Here is a 22,319-nt window from a genome sequence, read left to right as displayed (position 1 = left end):
AGGCTCCCCTGCGAAATTTGAGAAAGTGTGGGCTCCCTGGCTTGATATTCATATTATTAAGGAATAGCTCTGCTTACATACTTAGATACATTTGAATTGTAGTTAGGCCGAATGTAAATTGTTCGTAGAGAGTTGAGCATAATTTTATGGTGCTGAAGCATTTCCTTATGTACTATGATAAACGCTGTGCATTTTTTCTTCCTCTATACCTCCTTTGTTCCTTCTCTTCCTTCCCTTCCTTGTTTATATGCAAAATGAAAAATTGGTACCCCAACCAAATCTTCTCCCCCATTTTCCCTTTCTTTGCCCAATATCTCCGCTAACCTTTCTTCCACTGAATCCTTTACTGAATCCTCCCCCCCCCCACATTCAGTTTAATGGTCAGCGGGTTGTGGATAAGGTAGTTGCAGATGGTGGTTTGGTAGCCGATCCAAGAGGGTAAAATATGCAGGTTGTGGGCTGTTGGTTGCGGTCTCATAAATTGATTCTGTGCAGGACTCTACACTGCACTATAATTGTGGGATCATATTTAGAAGGATTTATTTCATTGCAATAGATTATTTATAAATTGAAAATGTTTACAATTTTATGTTTATAATAGTAAACTAATTGCACTGTACTTACAGCACATATCAAGAGTAACAATGCCAATATCGTTCTGCCTGCCAGATGCGACATTCTATGCTAAGGAAACTCCCATCCATTTTATCCTCATCATCACTCCTGTCTTAAGTGGGGAGCGGTACAAATGCATGGCAATTTTTAAATACTATGTAAGATATGTGTCAAAACGGCACAATATCATGTGTATTTCACGAGCATTAGGCTGGTGAAATAAGAAATTCCAGGGAAATGTGTATTGTTGCAGCTAGTTAAGCTGTTTAAGTGGTGAACCAGTTTAGTAAAAACGGGATTATGGGTCCCTGGAGTGGATGGAAGAGAGCAGGGTGGGCTTCCATCCCCTGCTCCATGTAAGGGGTTTGCAGCTGCCAAGTTAAAGGCAGTTAGAGGTAATTAACTACAGCTATGTGGTAGTTAAAAACTCTGTGCTGCTGCTTCCCAATAGAGACCTCCTTGAATAAAGGGCCATGGAAAGGAGTGCTTGTGAGCACCTGGGAACAAGTGTGATTCCCCTGAGTTGTAGAGAGCTCCAATAGTCTGGAGAGAGGACAAGAGAAACCTCTCCCAGGAGACAAGCGTGTCTCAAGTGTGCCCAGAGAGGATTCTGGGATTTGTGGTCTGCTGAAAGCTAGTGAGGGCTAAACTCAAATTTGAGTAAAGAGAACACCAGTGAGGGTGTGAAGCTGGACAGTTTATGTTAAGTGATTTCCCCCATGTGAAGCCAGGGGGCTGAAGAATTGTGTTTATTTGAAAATAAAAGCCAGCAAAGCGGCAATCTGAACTCTTAAAGCTGGTCAGTCTCAGTTTCTGTGCTAATATCTGTGCCAGGCCTTGGCTTCACAACATCTACAAGCGGAATCTACAAGTGAATTGTTGTCTAAAATACAAGAGTGAGGTTGGAAGCTTGAAATGGAATTTGTTCTGTACAATACTCCTATCCTATTAGAGTCCCTGTCTTATATACATCAAGCCCAGTGATTGTTGAGTTTAGATGTCTCATCTAGTGTGATTTAGCAATGAAAATCTCTGCATCTGCTGTCTTAACTTTCTGACTTGTTCACTATGCTATGCATATTTTCAGTTGAAATTTAATAACAAAATGTTTTAATAAAAACAAGTGTTGCATGCAGTACATGTGTAACCTGTTGCATTGCCAGAATCACAGATGTAATCTATACCACCCCCCAATAGAATATCAGATTACTGACTGAGAATGAGAACTGTAATCCTATTAACTCTGAACCTGATAAATCCAGAGGCTCGGAAATGCAAAGGATCCGCTGTCCCAAGAAAGAACACATGAAGTAAGGAACTTCTGCTCAGCTTCCGTAACTGTGGGAGGACATGTGAAATCTCTTTGCATAGGGTAAGTTATACAATTTAAAAGGGGTGAGATTTTTTTTAAAAAAATCAGCACCTGTAATCATGAGTATTTTACGTTCAGATGGTATTTTTTGTATTTGGTTATATTAAAACCCATTGAAGGAGCTTTTCAAGATGGTCAGATAATTAGGAATGATGGATGGATTAAGCAAAGTGTTACACTAGGGGTTGTGATATATCTTATTTCTTACATTACATGTGTTTATGTTGAAAAGCCCAAGAGTGCATTCTGGGATTTTGTGTGCATTGAAACTGTTCTAAACTGTAAAAAAACATTAGGTCATGACTATCCAGGAGGTGACGTAAAATATAGATGGCCCATCCAGTTAATATGAAGCTGGTTCATGTCCAAAATAGAAGTCTCGTGCAGGTAAACAAGTGCTTCCACCATTGTGAAAGGATGCAGAAGAAAAATTTCATATCTTTGCAAGATATTCTGGTGTTCAGATTTCTCTCTATATAAATACTGTATATATTTTAATCAATACATGAAATTGTGAAATTCCTCAAAATTCTTAAATGGGTTGTTCACTTTCCAACATTCTTCTGTTTTCAGATCGTTGTTGTGACCGTTTTTCTAATATTTAATTGTAAAGTTTAATTTTGCATATTCTTTTGTCTTCCTGGAGCAGCTCTGGGAGGGGTCACCGACTCTGTAAACTGTTCTAAATGTGATACATTTCATATCTTTGGCCCTGCTAAGCCAAATCCCTGAGTTTCTTTAAAGGCATTTGTAAAGGTGTCCATAGATGCTCCGATAATATTTTACAAAACAAATTTTCATCCCATATTTGGTATGTGTGTGGGGGGAGACAAGACGACTGATATCAGCAGAAGTCTTGGTTATCTCTCGGCAGGGCCGCAATCAGGGTGGAATAAGTGTCCCGGGCATGAAGGGGGGGCCCAGCAGAGCTGCACTTTAGAAAGAGCCCAGCCCCCCTTGACAGTGCCGAACCCGTGCAGCCATTTGCGAAGTCCGAACAGCCGAAATGCGGAAGTGCTGAAAAGCCGAAGTCCCGAAGTTGCGAAAACACCCGAAGCTACGAAAATAGCCGAAGTCCCGAAGCGGCCAAAGACTCAAAGTCACGAAAACAGCCGAAATTTAAGTCCTCAAGCGGCGAAAAGACCCAAAGTGAAAGGAGGTGAAGTCCTGAAGCCATGAGTTCAATTCTACTGAACACCAATTTGTGTTGGTTTTTTTTTTAAATCCCCTGGCCACCAATGTATTATTTTAATATTCTATAGGTCCCTGCCACCAATGTTTTTTTAAAAAATATTTTTTGGGGCCCCAATTTTTTTAACTTGTAAGGGAGGGCCCTGGCGCCAATTTTTTTTTTTTTAAAAAAAAATGTTCTTTGGGGCCCCAATTTTATTTAACTTGTAAGGGGGGCCCTGGCACCAATGCTTTTTAAAAAAAAACTTTTATGGGGGGCCCTGGCACCAATGTTTTTGTTTTTTTTTAACTTATAAAGTGGCCCTGACCATCAATGGCTGTTTATAACTTGTGTGTGGGGTTTACTTTTTTAGCACTGATGTCTGTGTGGTCTTTTAACTGTGATGAGGAGTGGGCGGGAGCAGAGGTGGGGCTTGGGTGCCAGGGTGGGCGAAGGGCGGGGCCCAGGGGGCCCCAAAAACTTTGTTGTACTGGGCCCTGTGATTTCGAATGGCGGCTCTGTCTGTCGGCTCATCGATTGGGCTGGCCAGAAAATTTGAAGGCACCAGAACATCAGCCATTGTTAGTGCTGAATCGTCAGATTGTAAACTGTAAACTTTAATTTTGGAATTTAAAAAGTCTCTTTCTGGGGAACTATCTGAAGCCAACTGAACTGGAAAAAGTGATTGGAAAGTGAACAAACACTTTAATACAAACCCTTTAATACACTGGCAACCAAATACAGTAATATTTTTTTTAAACTCCTAATTTGCAAGTTAAATGATGAAATAGGAGTTTACACAACGAAAAATATGAATAAAAACAAAATACTATTATATGTTCGTGAATACATAGTTGCTTTGCACTGAACACATTCGAATCAGTATTTCTGGAATGTAGGCTTCTCATAAATTAAATACAGAACAAGATTTCAACATAAAGATCAGCCAGAAGTCTGCTGTGTTCTATTAGACACAAGGGTTAATGTATGCTGTGTCCCTCTGTTGCAATAAAATCCAGAAGGGACCAGGTTGAGGGATTTGTGTATTGTATAAGCAGCTCAAAGTAAAAGTATTCTGCTGCCTCGGCAAACACCACTTAATCCTGTCATATCCTAGATTGTCACTTGTACTGCTGTCAACATCCAGCCATGTAAAGAATACACAGGTCAATAGCGAATCATGTGAATTAAAAGAACAGTTCAATCACCTGACATATTAGGTCAGGAAATAGTTTTGAAAGGAGGGGAAGGATTATTTGTAACCAAAATAAAAGTTATTTGCTGCAAATTGCTAGATTAGGTCAGTTTGGTGCTTGATGAGATCAGAAGGGTGCCTTACATGATAAAGACGGTTTTGTGGTCTCCCAAATATTTAAATAGTTAGGAAAATATGTGGAAACCTAACACTTTTTTGTTGTTGCAATGATTGTAGAATGTGTGACCATAGTGCCAGTGATGAAGATGCTATATTTCTAATATAACTTATGCTGTGTGTTTGTTTATTTGACACAGATCAAGAGACAACTGCCAGAGTGGAAAGGGTTAATCCAGCCTATAATTTATAAATATTAATATATTTATCATTATGACACTATGAGAAGCATTAAGTGAAAATAAACAACATAAATACCCGTTTAACTCTTTGGAAAATAAATTTGCTACAAAGACTACAGATATCACTAAACTGGCCTGGCCGGGGCAGTCTGGGGATCAAGAGGGGTTATAATAAATGGGGTTGCCTCATAATTTGTCACCCCCACCCCTGACTATGACTTCCCTTTTTTATTAAAGCATGTTTAGAGTAATATTTTTAATCTCATTTGAAGCCTCTCCTCTCAGAGGGGGAAAAAATTCCTGCATCAACTTGCACTATTAGCTATCTTCCATAACCTTGTATTCCCTCACTTGCTAAAAAGCCATCCAACCTCTTCTTAAAGCAATTCAATGTATCAGCCTGTACAACTGATTCAGGGAGAGAATTCCACATCTTTACAGCTCTCACTGTAAAAAAAACCCTTCCGAATATTTAGGTGGAACCTCCTTTCTTCTTTTCCTTGCTTCAGCTGGAAAGACCTACTGGTAAATAAAGCATTAGAGATATTATTATATGAACCCCTTTTATATTTATACATAGTTAACATATGAACCCTTAAGTGCCTCTTCTCCAGTGTGAACAACACCAATTTGGCCAGTCTTTCCTCATAGCTAAGATGTTCCATACCTTTTACCAGATTGGTTGCCCTTCTCTGAACCCTCGCTAATTTAACAATGTCCTGATTGAGCACTGGTGACCAAAACTGTATAGCATATTCTAGATGGGGCCTTACCAGTGCTTTGTACAGTGGAAGAATGACCCCTTCATGCCGTGAATCAACGACCCTTAAATCTTGATAAGCACCTTGTTACTTACTATTAAAGACTCATTGCTACCCACCCTAAATCAACTGTAGGCATAACCTAGGATGGGAATCCTTGTTCTGTATGCTGGGTCATTAGAGTGCTACCAAGTTTAATGTAGGTGTTTGAGAGTGGCAGTCTGGAGTGTTCCAGGCAAGCAAACATCAAGAAGGTAAGCTTTAGAGATAATTATAAGGCCATAACATATTTGACATAGGATTGGTATGTATAGGAAATTGTACAACATTGTTTGATGGGGTTGCTCCTGTTGAAATATACATAATGTTAGACTCCAAATCCAGGCCTTGCTTAGAGCAGTTTATTGATTCATGCAGATAATTCCTCCCCATTCTGATCATCATTTGTGACTGAACCCTACAACAGATTTTTGGATAGACTCATACTGCAAAATGCATGCAGGTGAAAGGTTTTTTTATTATCCAATAAAATCAATTCTTATATATTCAAGTTTTTAAATATAAATAACTCAATCTCTACTGTTATATATAGTGTTGTGAAATGTAGATTCCGCAATTTACCACAGCCAGGTAAAATGATGCAACCAAGGTTTCCAGAGATGAAACAATTTAATCAGATTATCCAGCCCAGAGATAGCAAATTATATAGAAATCTTTCAAAATGTGCCCACAGGTTATACTTCCTTCCTTCTCTCTTTCCCTCTTCTTCTTCTAACCCATCTCTTCCTCTGCTTCCCCTCCTAATCCAACAACCATTCGGCAACATTTCAGACCGCCATCAGTCTAGTGGCTTGATAAAAGACCGATGACAGTTTGAAACGTTGCCAAATTGTTTGGGTCAGAGCCCATGTCTTAATAAAGGCTTTTTAAAGAAAAGGAAAATCGTGAGTGGTGCTGTCAATGATACAAGTATTTGGCAAACAAGTTCATAAAAACTCAGGACATATACTACCTAAATATAGTTTAATTACAATCCTTTGAAGTAGGTAGGAACTAAAAATGTGTATTCATATATACATAAGTCTACGTATATTACTACACTCCCCCACTTGAATCAGTTTACTCAGAATTGATCCACAACACATACAAACATTTTTAAATTAATAAATAATATGATGTCATTGTGTTTTAAGGAATGCTAAACCAAGGCTCTTAAATATTTCTAAAAAATGCTGCTAGAACTGTTTACATATCACTACTCCAGCTCTTTATGTTCCCTCATTTAGGATGAATAAGGTATCCAGCACTATTGCAAGTGGCAGTTTTGGTGTATGTTATGCATTAGATGAATGAGTTGATTCTCTCCTCAGTTGATATGTTCAGTTGAGAAATATGCACCATCTTACTGTATGAGCCAGACTCAGCCTTTAAAGAATTAACGCAAGTCCTTATGCAGACTGTGGAACTGTTCTGTCCACAAATTCCATTCTTTCCAGAGTTGGGGACTTTATGATCCAGGCAGGATTGTTTGCCACTTCCATCACTCCCCCACTTCCCTACTCAATAGACAAGATAATGTCCTTGCAATATCGGGGGTTTTGTCCATGGGCTTGGTTCTCTTTATTCTATAAACTGTAGCTCTCAGTAGCAGTTGACTTGAATACGTAGGATCTAGTACTTTTGCTGGCATTATATGACACTGTCTCTCTTGGTTATCTTTCAGTCTGTATTTCTGTTCCTTTCACACATATCCCACCTTACAACCAACTCTAGCTTTGGACACAATATCACCCCAACCTGATTCAGTCAGAATATTAATGGTTGTACTTTACATCTACAAGTATACAGCAATAACATATCCTGAGTATATATTCTTCTATTTTTTTCTAAATCCACCCATGTCTTATTCATTTAGCTCCCCATACCCTTTATTAACCGTATACTAAATGTGAGCCCTTGTTTAGCATCCCTAGGCAGATACACATATTAAATCAATATAAGTTACTATCTCTGGCCAACTCTCTGGGATTTTTTTTTGTACAGTATACAGAAAGAAAAACATGGAATAACAGTAATGTAAATGTTGCATAAGCAAAAGTCTTATTCGTATGTTATGTTAATTAGTTCTTTTAGTGCATTCCCATCTTTCACAAATGACTCTTGTATTGATTGAGGCACTCAACATCAGATAACATTCACACATTTTTAGTCCTTAATAACATTATCCTATTTTATATGGGCAGAGCTTTAGCCCAGAGGAATTCTGTAGAACATATATTGAAATCACAGCAGTATCCAGCCCACTGCACTACTGTATCCATTCAAAAGTTTGTTCTGTGGTGTCCAGCTCTAAAACCTTTCCTTAATTATGGATTCACTCCCCTACTTAAAGCTTTTCTTTTTTGCAAATGCCACTCCCATCCATCAAATTACTATTAGGAATTAAGCAATTTTTAAATACCATTCAGCATAGGTAAACTTTTCCAATCCTGCTTGAATGTGATATGGAATAAGGGAAACAAAATAAAAATATAGGTACATTTATCCTTCAGCTGGAGGATCTTTTTCTAAAAGACATAACTTAAAAGAACATATTAGTCCATGTATTCCACATAAAACAACAAAGTAAAGCACATTTAAAAAAAAAAAAAAATATTAGGGGCAGATGTATCAAGGGTCGAATTTCAAGGGGTTAAATCCCTCGAAATTCGACTGGGGAATAGAATCGAATAGGCAATTCGGGCGAATAGTTGAATGGGCGAATATTCGCCCGGCGAATAGTTGCACGATCGAATATTCGATCAAAGGATTTTCATTTGATGGAATGATCAATCGAATGCCTTTTTATTCGATCAAAAACTTAGAAAACAAGCCTATGGGACTTTCCCATAGGCTTTTAAAGCAATTCGGTAGGTTTTAGGTGCCAAAGTAGGCAGTCTAAGTATTTTTAAAAGAGACAGTACTTCGACTATCGAATGGGCGAATAGTCGCAGCGTTTTGAGTTCGATCTATTCGAATCATTCTACTCAGGCAAATTTACGCCAATTTGATAGTCGAGGAGCACAAAAAACTACTCGAAATTTGAGTATTTTTCCCTCTATTCCTTCACTCGAACTTAGTAAATGGGCCCCTTAAAGTGTTCTGGTGTTTACAGGTTTATAACTCTGTGTTGAATACCTCCCCCTTGGTCTGTAACACCAGAAGTTGTAAGAGAGACAATTGCTAACTGGTAATCCAGGATTTGAAAATGGTGGATTATTTCATAGAGTAATGTTTTTGGAGGCTTTGGAAGAGGATGTCAGATGGTATATTATGAGTCACACCGGACCCTACTGATTTAAAAGACATGTTATTAAGGGCAGATAGTTGGTGGAGGAAAAATAGTAGAGAGGAAAATTCCACTAGAATTTTTAGAGTAGAGAGACACACCTTAATTTGGAAAATTCTGCCTCTAGCACAGAAATGTTTTGTTTCAAAAAATCTCTCTCAGCCCTTATGGTATCATATTAAGCTTGTGATGTTCAGTTTTCAGCTGGGAAAAAAGGTATCCAGGATTGTCTAGGAGCCCTATCTTTCTTCTCCTGTTCATATCTCCCCTTTTTCCTCTGCCAGTCTGAATTGTAAGATCTATTCCCTCGCTAAGGTCCTTTAAAACCAATGTGCTCTTTCTTTTGTTGTCCCTCTACTCTAAAAATTCTAGTGGAATTTTCCTCTCTACTATTTTTCCTCCACCAACTATCTGCCCTTAATAACATGTCTTTTAAATCAGTAGGGTCCGGTGTGACTCATAATATACCATCTGACATCCTCTTCCAAAGCCTCCAAAAACATTACTCTATGAAATAATCCACCATTTTCAAATCCTGGATTACCAGTTAGCAATTGATCCATCACTGTGGCTATCCTATCACATAATTCATATGGTCATTCCTGTTTCATCTGTTTAATCTTACCAGACAAGGACACATTTAATGTTATGCCATACAACGCTCTCAGCATCAGACAAGGACACATTTAATGTTATGCCATACAATGCTCTCAGCATTTCTCTAAAAACATCCCTAGTCCCACAAACCATTCCCAACAACTCTGTGTAAGATTCTATCAATATCGTGTGTATTCAGGTTATATGTCTCTCTAACCCTTCGTAACTCACAGAACCATTTCATGAATCTACGTTCATCAGGATCCGATGAAGGGAGTTTAAACCCCCCAAAACGTTGATGATTGTGGTGAAACATTAATACAAAGAGGGGCAGCTTCCCCAACTGCAGATATATAGAGTGTGTGCAGACCCGTGAATTTACTGCTGATACTGTGGTACCTGCCCAATCTCTCTAACAATAGCATCCATCTTCTGAGGCTTTAATTGTTTTGACATGAGCTGTACCTCACCTGTATTGTCAGAGTTTAATACAATGGTAGTAACAACAGGGGCTGCTGGGAAACTAGATGCTTGATCCAATTCATTCCATGGATAAATTTGTTTGTGCTCTTTAAGTTTGAAAATATTGTTTGGACAAAGTAGATCAAATTTTTCACCAAATTTATCAAAAGCAATATTTACTGCATGTTTGTGTTCCTCCAGGTCCTTCTCTACATTCTGTATTTTCACTGACAATTCATCATTTGCTATTGTTAAATGGTCACACAAATTGGCCTTTTCAAGTAATGCCTCACCTGTAGTAATGGCATGTAACCTTAATTCAGAAATCTTTTCATGTGACTCTTTTAGCAAAGTTTCATATCTGTTAGTCTGTTCTGTAAAATCATTATCCTTTTATTGATTAATCTCTGCCATTTTTAACAACAGAATAATAATCCCTTTACGTTTTCTTAGTTTTCTTATCAAAAACACTGTCAGCTACAAAAATGTTTCATTAAATCCCATGAATCTTTACATTCCTATGAGATTTCATATGGTCCTCCAGGGTTTTTAATATAATTTAAAGGGATCCTGTCATCGGAAAACATGTTTTTTTCAAAACGTATCAGTTAATAGTGCTACTTCAGCAGAATTCTGCACTGAAATCCATTTCTCAAAAGAGCAAACATGACTTGGGGCAGCTGGGAAATTGACAATATGTCTAGCACCATGTCAGATTTCAAAATTGAATAAAAAAAATCTGTTTGCTCTTTTGAGAAATTAATTTCAGTGCAGAATTCTGCTGGAGCAGCACTATTAACTGATTAATTTTGACGGTATCCCTTTAAAAACCACATGCTGACATTTTCTTCCTTACTGCTATTATCAACCAGTGATGCCATTATAAAGAAAAAAATGCTAACTTAAGAAATAAATAAAAAAAACAACATTCTTACAAATCCTTGAGGTTCACAGTCACCAGTATCCAGAACACAGTCCTAGAGTTCCAACCTTCCTTCCTTTCAGGGCTCCACAGGGCTTGCAGGCTCTTGGGTCACTAATGCTTAATGCTTCTTCTGGTCACTAGTCACGGCACCAAAATGTTGTGTATTCTGCAAAATTATCTGTATAGTGTTGTGAAATGTAGATTCCGCAATTTACCACAGCCAGGTAAAATGATGCAACCAAGGTTCCCAGAGATGAAACAATTTATTCATATTATCCAGCCCAGAGATAACAATTATATAGAGATGTTTCAAAATGTGCCCACAGGTTATACTTCCTTCTCTCTTTCCTTCTTCTTCTTCTTCTAATCCTTCTCTTCCTCTACTTCCCCTCCTAATCAGACAAAAACCAGCTCCATTGTTATACTCTTTCTATGCCATTGACCAAAATGGGGAATGGTTCTGATTGGCTGATAACAAGTTAAACAGGAAAACCAGCTAATTTCTTTATTCCTCTTTGAAATGTAAAAGACCCTCTCCAGATTGTTTCTCAGGGTATGTCCCACCAATTTAACAAAGCATCCTATCTTATTTTTGCATTTTATTACAAGACAGGATGAGTCATAAAAACTCAGTACTACCTAAATGGGGATTAATTACAATCCTTTGAAGTAGGCAGGAACTAAGAAATGTGTATTCATATATACATAGGTATACATATATTACTACAACTACAACATGATTTCTCACACAAAAGCAATAAAAGTGGTTTTGCTTTGGGATATGTTTAATACAGGATTAATAATAATAATGAATAAATGCCATTTTCTATGCTGCAATCCTGCTGGTTAACAGTTCTTCTCTTTCTGCATCATTTGAAATCCTGGTGTTACAAATTGTAACAACTTCTCCACAGCTTACAGACATCATGCAGGAACTACATAACCCACAATGCATTGCACTGGGATGTTCTGTTTCTTATTGAAATTACGTGTGCAGGGAATTGTGGGGTTTGGAGGATGCAGATGGCAGTTGATACAAAGTAACAGTAGTCAGAAAGAGCAGCAGAAGAGCAGGGGGCTAGGCTTAGGGAACTGTCAGAAACCATTAAAAATCATGAAAAAGCTGCATATTTTTTAATTGATGTATATTGGAAAGTTGCTTGAAATTATGTTAACTAATCAAAAAGCTATGTTTTTGTGGAGTTCCCCTTTAAATGATGCATCCCTAATTCTGCTTTTACTCATTCTCATTGTCTCTCATTCTTCCATCATTCATTACAGTGTAAATTATTGTCATACTAAAAGTTAATTTTAAGGTGAGCACCCCCTTTAATATTATCATCATGTGAACACAAAAGGAAAATTGGACATAATTAACTAAGGATCTGCCAGAGCTAGAATAACTGTTTGTAACATTCTTACTGGGCAGAGATTTCTTTATAGAGGTGCTGCAGCTAGGGGCAATCACCCTGGCCAAAAATGTACATCATCAGCATCTAACTGGGAAATAGTAGTTACAGCAGAGCAAAACACGGCAACGGTAGCAAACTGCAGCAATTGGATTGTTAATAAATAACAACACCTAGCAGCCAAAGGATGTCATGCTAGCTGTAGGGCAATTGCTTAGATAGTGCTTTCTTCAAATTTGTCAAGAAACTGTAACTGACATTAAGCAAATAGCTGGTATAAAGAATGTGAGAGAGAGAGTGCTAAACTTAAGTTGTTCAATTTTCAGTACCTGTATGCTGTCCAAACCATCTTTATAGATATCTAGGCACCATCAATATCCAATGGTTTGTTGATTGGACAGGTTTGCAAATTTTATTGGCTGATGCACTGTGTTGGCCAGTACATGGTGCTTTAGCAGATGAGAAAGCTGCCTGTCTGTCTCAGCAGAAAATTGTTTTGAGGCTTTCCATCCACATATTGGGGACAATAGTAGAACACTTGGAAGTAATAAGGGACCACTCTCCTCTTTCACTTCCCCATATACCCTCAGTCAGCTCACAGGGTGATCAAGCAGATCAGACTAGTTTTGTGACAAAAGAGTATGAAGAGGATTTATCAACAATAATACAAGTGAGAAAGTAGAAATATAATTTACAAGGTGATAACATAATATTAGAATTCTTTAATTTTGGGAATGCCCAGTGTGCCTAATGTAATGAATATACACTTTAATTATGTCACTTGTGTAATCATCGCTTCAGATGTATGAGCTGCCATGCCCCTTGCCTCTAGTAGTACTTAATCATTTGACAGTAAAAGAACAGCATCTCTGTTGTCACACACACACAACTTTTTTCTGTTCATGATCTAAAGGGATATATTTATAGACAATGATGATGGCTTCAATTGATTATTCTTTATCTGCACTTCCTGGGGGAGATTTCTTTCTGTGATATAAGGCTTGTTACACTCTTGTAATTGCCTTTCATGCCCTTGGGCTAAGCGGATCATTCCTGAGCTAAAAAATGTCCAGGTCAGCAGAGATTAGCAGCTCCTCAAGAGGCTTCAGAGCTGCATAAATGGGTCAATACAAAAGAAGAAAGTGAAACTACAAATAAATACAGTAAATTTTAGCAGTTGTGATTGTGTTGTAAACCTAAAGAGGACTGCCATAGATTTTTTCTTCCAAACAAACATGGCATATCTTGGATGGCCAAGTTCAGTACTTAAAGAGACCTGGTTAAACAGTGCAGCACTGTTTTGGTTTTAATTGGGTTCAGATCAGGTGACTGACTTGGCCATTCAAGAATATTCCACTTCTTTACTTTAATAAACTCCTGGGTTGCTTTGGCTGTATGTTTTGTGTCATTATGAAACGCCTCCCAATCAATTTGACTGCATTTAGCTGGATTTGAGCAGAAAGTATGTCTCTGAACACCTCAGAATTCATTCGCTGCTTCATATCATGGATAAACACTAGTGTCCCAGTGCCACTGGCAGCCATGCATGCCCAAGCCATCACACTGCCTCCACCGTTTTACAGATGATGTGGTATGCTTTGGATCATGAGCTGTTCCACGCCTTCTCCATACTTTTTTCTTGCCATCATTCTGGTAGAGGCTGATGTTTATTTCATCTGTCCAAAGAATGGTTTTCCAGAACTGTGCTGGCTTTTTTAGAAGTCTTTTTTTAGCAAAGTCAAATCTAGCCTTTCTAATCTTGATGCTTATGAGTGGCTTGCGCCCTGCAGTGCACCCTCTGTATTTACTTTCATGCAGTCTTCTCTTTATGGTAGACTTGGATATCGATACGTCTACCTCATGGAGAATGTTGTTCACTTGTTTGGCTGTTGTGAAGGGGTTTCTCGTCACCATGGAAATAATTCTGCGATCATCCACCACTGTTGTCTTCTGTGGACGTCCAGGTCTTTTTGCGTTGCTGAGTTTACCAGTGCTTTCTTTCTTTCTCCGGATGTACCAAACTATAGATTTAGCCACTCTTAATATTGTAGAATTTCTCGGATGGGTTGTTAAAGTTTTTGCAGCTTAAGGATGGCTTGTTTCACCTGCATGGAGAGCTCTTTGGACCGTATGTTGTTCACAACAAAATCTTCCACATATAAGCACCCCCCCTCAAATCAACTCCAGGGCTTTTATCTGCTTCATTGATAATGACATAACGAAGGAATCACCCACACCTGCCCATGAAATAGTCTTTGAGTCAATTGTCCAATTACTTTTGAGCCCCTGAAATAAAGTGATTGTTTTAAAAAAAGGCTTTAGTTCCTCACATTTTTATGCAATCGTTTTGTTCAACCCACTGAATTAAAATGGAAAGTATGCAGTTCAACTGCATCAGAGTTGTTTCATTTAAAATTCATTGTGATAATGTACAGAACCAAAATTAGAAAAAAAGTTGTCTGTTCAAATATTTATGAACTGTATATACAGGTATGGGACCTGTTATCCAGAATGCTCGGGAACCTTGGGTTTTCTGGATAAGGGATCTTTCCATAATTTGGATCTTCATGCCTTAAGTCTACTAGAAAATCATGTAAGTATTCATCCCAGTGTGATGCTTTCAATAAGGATTAATTACATCTAAAGATGGCCATACACGGGCCGATAAAAGCTGTAGACAGACCGAGTTGGCAGCTTATTGGCACGTGTATGGGGCCCTCCGACGGGCTTCCCCGATCGATATCTGGCCGAAAGTCGGGCAGATGTCGATCAGAAGGAACTAAAAATCCCATCGGATAACGGGCGCTTCTGTTCGTTGATGCGTTCCCACGATCCGCCCGCCCGTTAGCCATCTTTAGGATCCGATTGTTGGGCCCTAGGGCCCACGATCGGATCAGCCCTATGTTGCCCACCTCAAGGTGGGCATATCGGGGAGAGATCCGCTCATTTGGAGACATTGCCTTTAGTTTAGATCAAGTACAAGCTACTGTTCTATAATTACAGAGAAAAATGAAATCACTTTTAAAAATTTGGAAATTTGAAATGGCGTCTATGGGAGATGGCCTTTGAAGCTTTCTGGATAAGGGGGTTCTGGATAACAGGTCCGATACCTGTATATTTAATAAAATATATATATTTTTTTTTTTAAATTAGGGAATACAATATTTCTCACCTGCTGAACTGCTCTGCATTTGTGGCATGTTAAATACATACTGTATAGTAAAGTAGCAGATTCTTTATGAAAATATTGTTTATCATACATGGCAAGTCTGTGGTATATAAGCTGAATATGTATCATGCTTGTCACATAACAAATGATGGTACTATTATATCTGACTATAGAAGTGTGATAATGTTAATGGAAAATAGTGGGGTACTTTACATTTTAATTGACTTTTAATACTGCAAAGACAGTGTTAATCTGAGATTCTGATGTTCTTCGTTTTCTATGGTTTTTAAATTATTTAGCTTTTTGTTCAGCAGCTCTCAAGTGTGGACATTCAGCATTAATCTGGCTGCCAGGGTCCAATTTACCATAATAACCATTCACTGTTTGAGTAAGAGGCTGGAAGATGAATAGGAAATGGCCTAATTAGAATGATACACAATAAACAGTAGCTGTAAAACTGTAACCTCACAGAGGAATAGTTTTTTGGCTGTCAGGGTCTGTGACCCAATGTAAAAGTTGAAAAGCGACAGAAATAGAAGGCAAATAAAAAAAAAAAACTTTAAAGAATGAAGACCATTTCAAGACTTTTCTAAGTTTGTGGAGTTACATAACAGTGTGCCCTGGCTCCTCATTGCTCAGACCAACATGGAAACATCAAAGGACCAGGACTGCACAGATACTATGTTCCAAATATTTTTAATTGGTTACGTGCATCCAGTACATGCTTTGAGCAAAGTTGCCCACTATCAATTAGAAAGAGCAAATGCACTTAACATGTAGTAGATAGTCTTAATCAATAAGAACATTTTCAGCATAGTATCTGTGTAGTCCTGGTTGTGCTTGTATCATATTATATTTGCACACTAAGGGGTAGATTTATCAAGGGTCGAATTTCGAAGTTGAAAATACTTTGAAATTCGATCATCGAATTTAAATACTTCGAATTCGAATATCGAATTCCAAGTTTTTTCAGCAAATTTGGCAATCGATCGATCAAATTAAAATCGGTCGATCGAATTAAAGTAGGTCGATCGAGCGATTAAATCCTTCGAATCGAACGATTCGAAGGATTTCAGCGATCGATAGAAGGATTTTAATTAGATGTGTAAAGACTTGGAAAAAGTTTGTAGAAGGTCCCCATAGGCTAACATAGCAATTCGGCAGGTTTAATTTGGCCGAATTGCTATGTTAGTTTGAAGTTTTTTTAAAGAGACAGTACTTTGATTACAGAATGGTCGAATATTCGAAAGATTTTTAGTTCGAATCGAATTCGAAGTAAAGTCTAAGTCGAAGTATCCAAAAAATTACTTAGAATTTCGATTTTTTTTACTTCAAAATTCCCTCGAATTCACTTCGACCATTGATAAATCTGCCCCTAAGTGTTATGTTAACACTTTGTGTTTTGGAGTAGGGCATTACATTTTGGGTGTATGTGTGCAAAGGAATTATTGAAGGTGGTCATAGCTTAAGAGACCTGCATAATATTACTCCTCATTCATTTCTTCCTTGCAGGTGGTTAGCATAGCTGTCCAGTCAGGTGGTGTCTACAGAATTTTTATAGGCTTAGCCTTCAAGTCCAGGTGCTGATTAACATCCACATTTGCCATGAATTTGGAGCCAGCCAAGCCTGAAATAAAATCAGCTACTCGTGTCACAGGGGGACCTGCCACACCTAGGAAAGGACCCCCAAAGTTCAAACAGCGCCAGACCAGGCAGTTTAAAAGCAAACCTCCCAAGAAAGGAGTGCAGGGGTAAGAATGATCCCATGCCTTCAGCACCCACATAGAATTGGTAGCATATACAAAACATACATTTATAACAACTCTCTACACATACCCAGCACTCTAGGTTATATGTTTACCTACTTACCCACAGATCTGGATTACAGCCATATTTGTGTAACACTTGATATGGGGGTGATTGTAGGAAGTAGATATATATATATGTATATATATATATGTATATATATATATATATATATATATATATATATATATATATATATATATATATATATATATACACTTCCTACAATTGCCCAAATATCAACAAATATAGCTGCCTACAAACACAGACAGGCTTGGGGTCCAGATATATACACCTACCTATTTTCTACTTTCACCCACAGCTCTGGGGTTTACATATATACTAGGTGTTTACAAATAAAATATGGGCGAGGGAGACACATCAGTTGCTAGAGCTATGGCACAAGAGGCAATTTAATAATTGCAATCAAATGTTTGCTACCTGCTGCAACTAACTTTTTCCTTTTATAACTTGCAGATTTGGAGATGATATACCAGGGATGGAGGGCCTGGGAACAGGTAAAGTACCATTTAAATTTACACAAGGCATTCTCTAATTCAAATTCCAACCAAAAATGTTGTTTAAAGGAGAAGGAAAGCTCAAATCCAAATGTTAGGGCACCCCCAAGGATTGTAATGACTTACCTGATATATTAAACTGGTGCTCCCAATATCAGAAAACTGTGCAGGCCTGGGGCATTTGCAAGTGAGCGATTGTCTTCCTCCCTTCTTCTTTCTTCAAAATCCAGAGTCCAGCGCATGCGCAGTAGAGTGAAAAACCCAACTTTGTTGTTAAAGTCTGGCTCTTAATTTTACTGTGCATACGCACCCATGAATGACTCGTTTGCAAGTGCACAGGACCGGTGAAGTCTTTTGCTATCCAGTGCCCCGGAGCACCAGCCCAGGGTATTAGGTAAGTCATTACAATATTTGGGGGCTGCTTTAACATTTGCCACCGCCTTGGATTGAAGCTTTCATTCTCCTACAAAATTATTGAGCAGTTTTAATACTTTTTGCTGCAATATGTTTTATTATGTATAATTAAAATGAAATGTTCCCAGTTCTGCCAGAATTGTAGAAAACTATGATTCTATTCTTAAGCTTTTATACATAGGACATTGGATATTACATTGCTCTGTTCTAAGTACAATGCCTCATTGTAAGCAAGCAGTGAAGAATATTTTGTGCATAGAGTGATTTCCAGCTTGGGGGCAGACTGGTGACAAAATACTCTGAATCGCCCCCCTTGCCATTCTTTTCTATAGCAACTGCCTGCCCCACAGGTGTTCTTGTGGGTCAAGTAATTATCATTTTAAAAAAAGTCTGGCTACTGCAATTCTTTATTAACAAGCAATAATTGCCAAAGTGCAACTTTAGTTGTATATGCATCCATTCGTGTGTGGTATATTTAGATATATTGTATATGGTATATCTGATATTGTCAAGGATTAGGTAGGGGGCACTGTGGAGACTGATGGGGGAAGGGTGAGTCATTGAGGCAGGAGCTGAATATGCTTAGGGAACACGTAAAGGGAAGGCAGGAACAGGTTGAAGAGGGCGACGATTCAGACTGGAATGGGTGAAGGGGGAACAGGACAGAGTGGCCGAAGGTCAGGACTGGAACAGACTGGATAGGACAGGACGATGGGGGTGAAGATTGGGAGCATACTGAAAGGATGAGACAGGACAGTGCGGGTGTAGATATGGGGGACAGGATAGCAGGAGGACAAGATAGCGGGAGGACAGGATAGCGGGAGGACATGATACAGAAGGAGATTAGAGCAGAAGGAGATAGTGTGAGGACAGGATACAGAAGGATACTGGAGCAGAAAGAGATAGCAGGAGGACAGGATACAGAAGGAGACTGGAGCAGAAGGAGACTGGCGCAAAAGGAGAGAGGACTGGATAGCAGGAGAGGGAGGAAAAGGCAGGGCAAGAAGCAGAGCGAGATGAGCGGTTACAAGGTACAAGACAGGGATAGGAAGTAAGAATCAGGAACAGGCAAGGCAAGGTCAAGACAGGGAAAGGTTTTCGAGTTAGAAGCTGATCAAGATACAGAATAGCAAGGAAAGTAGGGTAAGGTTACAAGTCAGAACAGGAAGGAGAAACAGAAAAGGCAAGGTCAGATCAAGATCTAGGCAGGAATAGGTTAAGGCAAGGTAAAAGGTAGGACTGGAGCAGAACTGAGAGATAAAGACAAGACAGGAACAGAACAAGGAAATATAAGGAGGAAAGTTACATGGTAGGGCAGAACAGGACAGGAGAAGGCAAGGAGGCTAGAGCTGACAATGCCACACTTCTAGTCTGGGAAACAATGCTCCGCAAGTGTTTGGAGGGCTGGTCTAATAAAGGGCAGAGTCAGCCCTGATCGGGCTGCAGAGGCCAGGAAACATATAGTGAGCAACCCTACAGGCTGCTCATCTGGCCCAATGGATAAGGCATCGAGCAAGAAACTCAAAGGTCCTTGGCAGAGCCTTACAGATATATAAGAAATATTTGTTATAAAATGGGTTTCGAACATTAGGTAACTGTATCTTTCCATTTATTTGTAATCTGTGTCAGTTGTTAGTGTGGTGTGAATATCCTCATCAGATAAAGAGAGAAATGTAGAGCTGGCCATACACGGGCATACTTAAGTTGCTGATTTGGCCCCTTCAGACCGAGTTGGGTGCTGCAATTGTGCGTGTATGGGCCCATCCTGACTGCCTCTCAGAGGTTTGAAAGGCCTATCAGACGAGGACCACATCAGAGCACTGATTTGGACCTCTTCCAATGGGCTGCCTAGGTGCAAGACTTGGTCCAGAATGCAGATGGCCATATTGGGCAGAGATACTCTCATTTGGTGACTTCACCAAACAAGACATATGGCCAGCTTAAGAGTTATGCATCTGGAAAGCAGACACCAGTAATATAACTTTTGTGGCTTTCATTGCAGACATCACCGTTATTTGCCCTTGGGAAGCCTTTAACCACTTGGAGCTGCACGAGCTGGCCCAGTATGGCATTATCTAAACATCCTTGTCTGTGTCCCTACCCAAGACCTTTTTCTGCAGGGATAAATCATGTGTACGTCTAAAGCACCCAGCTCTCTGTTCAGAGAAGCCAGCTTTCTGCCCTGGCACAGATGCATGACCACACCCCAGCTGTTATCTTCTGTACATGTGTGCAATGACCTTATACAGTTTTTTTACATGGATGCCACAATGTGAACTTTTGTAGTAGAACAGAGGTTATCTCAATCTTGTAATTTCTTTCCTTCTTGATCAGTATCAGCCCTGCAATCCCACAACATGGGCAAAATATCTCAGCTGTTTTTGCCAGTTTCTCCCTTCCTAAAATCTATAATTCAGATTTTTCTTTATTCATTGTCTTACCATAATATTCATTTTTACCAGGCCCTTCCCAACTGTCTGTGATTCTCTACTTCCATACTGAAAAAGCAGAGGCAGAGGAAATGGGGTTTTGTGAGGTCATTGGCACAAATGACGTTTTGATTGCTGCTTAAACTATTGGTTATGATTATGAAAGATCATTTTGCAAACAAGTGGTCCTAGAACCATTATAATCCCTTTAAAGCGCACTCTGGTGGCTCCAGGGCTGCTTGTGGCATTCCCAGTGCTGACAGTGGAAACAGCAATCAAAATGCCTAATGTACATTTTGCATGCCTCATCAACATTGGAGTTTTTACCTGAATGCTATTTGGTTCTGACTGCTGAAATTGCACTTACAGTTAATATTGTCCTATGAGACAAATTCAGTCTCAGCATAAACGTGATAGCATGCTGATCCAGCTGGGTAAAAACTTCAGTCTGCATAAGGTCAAACCTTACACTCATGTTTAGATACTGTACAGTCCTCAGTACCTGGCAATGACCTCTCCAATATTATTTCCTAACTAGTGTACTGACAAAAGCTTTTATGCAAAATGCACATTTTCCATAATAAATTACTCTATATTGAATTTGTGCAGCGTCATGTATCTATAATTTCCCTGCTGTATAAATCAATGGCTTCCTGATCATAAATAAAACTAATGTTTATACATATACCCCCCCCCTCAGCCCTTTCTCCATATAAATCACTTGTAATCTGTTCATGTAATCCTTACACTGCACAACTGTTTTATAAGATAAAAATTCAAGTGTGGATTTAAATCCAGTGGTAACAAAGGTGTTTTTAAAATAAACACAGTGATTCAAATGACTGGGACCCTTTCATTTATCAAATGTTTAATACTATTCAGGTCTGAGAAGAATCAGTTTGGACAGAGATGTGTATGTGTATATATGTAGCAGACATATGTAAAACAAATGTGTAGAAAAAAGTATCACAAACCAAGAAAACAAAGAATAAAGTTAAAAAAACATGCATAATGTTTCGTAGGCCCACTCAAGCATTTTATTCAAAGGCAAAAGAAAGCGACTCTCGAAGTAGAGCCGGAGAACCGGGTGCGGCCTACTTCCAGGCCAGAAGCCGGGGACTCGCTTAGGACTGGCAACCGAGCTGCGGCCTGACCGGAATCCAGGCGCAGAGCGCACCCTGCTGGGGCAACCTCCCGGCCTACCAGTGGGATCCCTGACAGGGGCAACGGGGTAACGGGGTGAGTACAACACAACCCCTAGGCACCTGATAATACAGCCGCATCACTGCAAAGTTGCAGGCCCCAGCAGCTCCACACACGCACCCTCCTGCAGACCGGCAATTGAGGTACTGGGGGCCTAAAACTAAGTGTGCAGCAACTTGAGGAGCCTGGCCTCAGGTGCAGAAAGCCCTAATAAGTGTTTATCTCACAGCTCTAGGAGACCCAATCCCCTAGGGGCCCATATAAAAGGCTACCAGGCCCTGCAGTTTAACAACAGATCTCCATTGCTCCACAGTGACCCTGCATTATTCTATTACACCTATAAAAACCCGGGGGGGGTTGTGGAATGGGCAACATCAGGCACACCAGGGGATAGTGAGAGGAGAACTGCAGGCCTAATTGCTGGACATTTGGGGGAAACTCCTGGCCAAGGGCCCAGACCAACCATAGGGCAGCAGAGGGTATATGGGGAATAGTGCTACCCATTTCATCTGACCCGTGCCAAATCAGCTTTCAATGCAGCCACTTTGAAAGGGATAACTGACTCCCAATTGAACAGAAACTCAGG

General features: G+C 39.3%; 1 protein-coding gene and 2 pseudogenes across 2 annotated transcripts; 1 reads left to right on the top strand and 2 right to left on the bottom strand.

Annotated features, from left to right (window-relative positions):
* Window positions 1–1,925: 1,925 nt before the first annotated feature.
* Window positions 1,926–21,372, top strand: pde6g.L (phosphodiesterase 6G L homeolog). 2 transcript variants are annotated; one of them, NM_001171579.2, is made up of 4 exons: window positions 1,926–1,987; window positions 16,876–17,114; window positions 17,647–17,687; window positions 20,104–20,687. In NM_001171579.2, exons 2-4 carry the CDS (start codon window positions 16,969–16,971, stop codon window positions 20,178–20,180), a joined length of 264 nt encoding a protein of 87 aa, NP_001165050.1. In that variant the 5' UTR covers window positions 1,926–1,987; window positions 16,876–16,968; the 3' UTR covers window positions 20,181–20,687. The 2 variants fall into 2 exon arrangements, with proteins under 2 accessions (NP_001165050.1, XP_041431650.1); XM_041575716.1 differs by lacking the exon at window positions 1,926–1,987 and adding an exon at window positions 3,105–3,146 and having other exon boundaries at window positions 20,104–21,372.
* LOC108700983 lies at window positions 8,863–9,487 on the bottom strand (annotated as a pseudogene).
* Window positions 9,289–10,471, bottom strand: LOC108701787 (annotated as a pseudogene).
* Window positions 21,373–22,319: the final 947 nt, after the last annotated feature.

Source organism: Xenopus laevis, chromosome 9_10L (assembly GCF_017654675.1).
Source record: "Xenopus laevis strain J_2021 chromosome 9_10L, Xenopus_laevis_v10.1, whole genome shotgun sequence".
Classification (NCBI taxonomy): Eukaryota; Metazoa; Chordata; class Amphibia; order Anura; family Pipidae; genus Xenopus; species Xenopus laevis.
The sequence above is the reverse complement of the archived record's forward strand: the minus strand, read 5'-3'. Positions and strand labels throughout refer to the sequence as shown.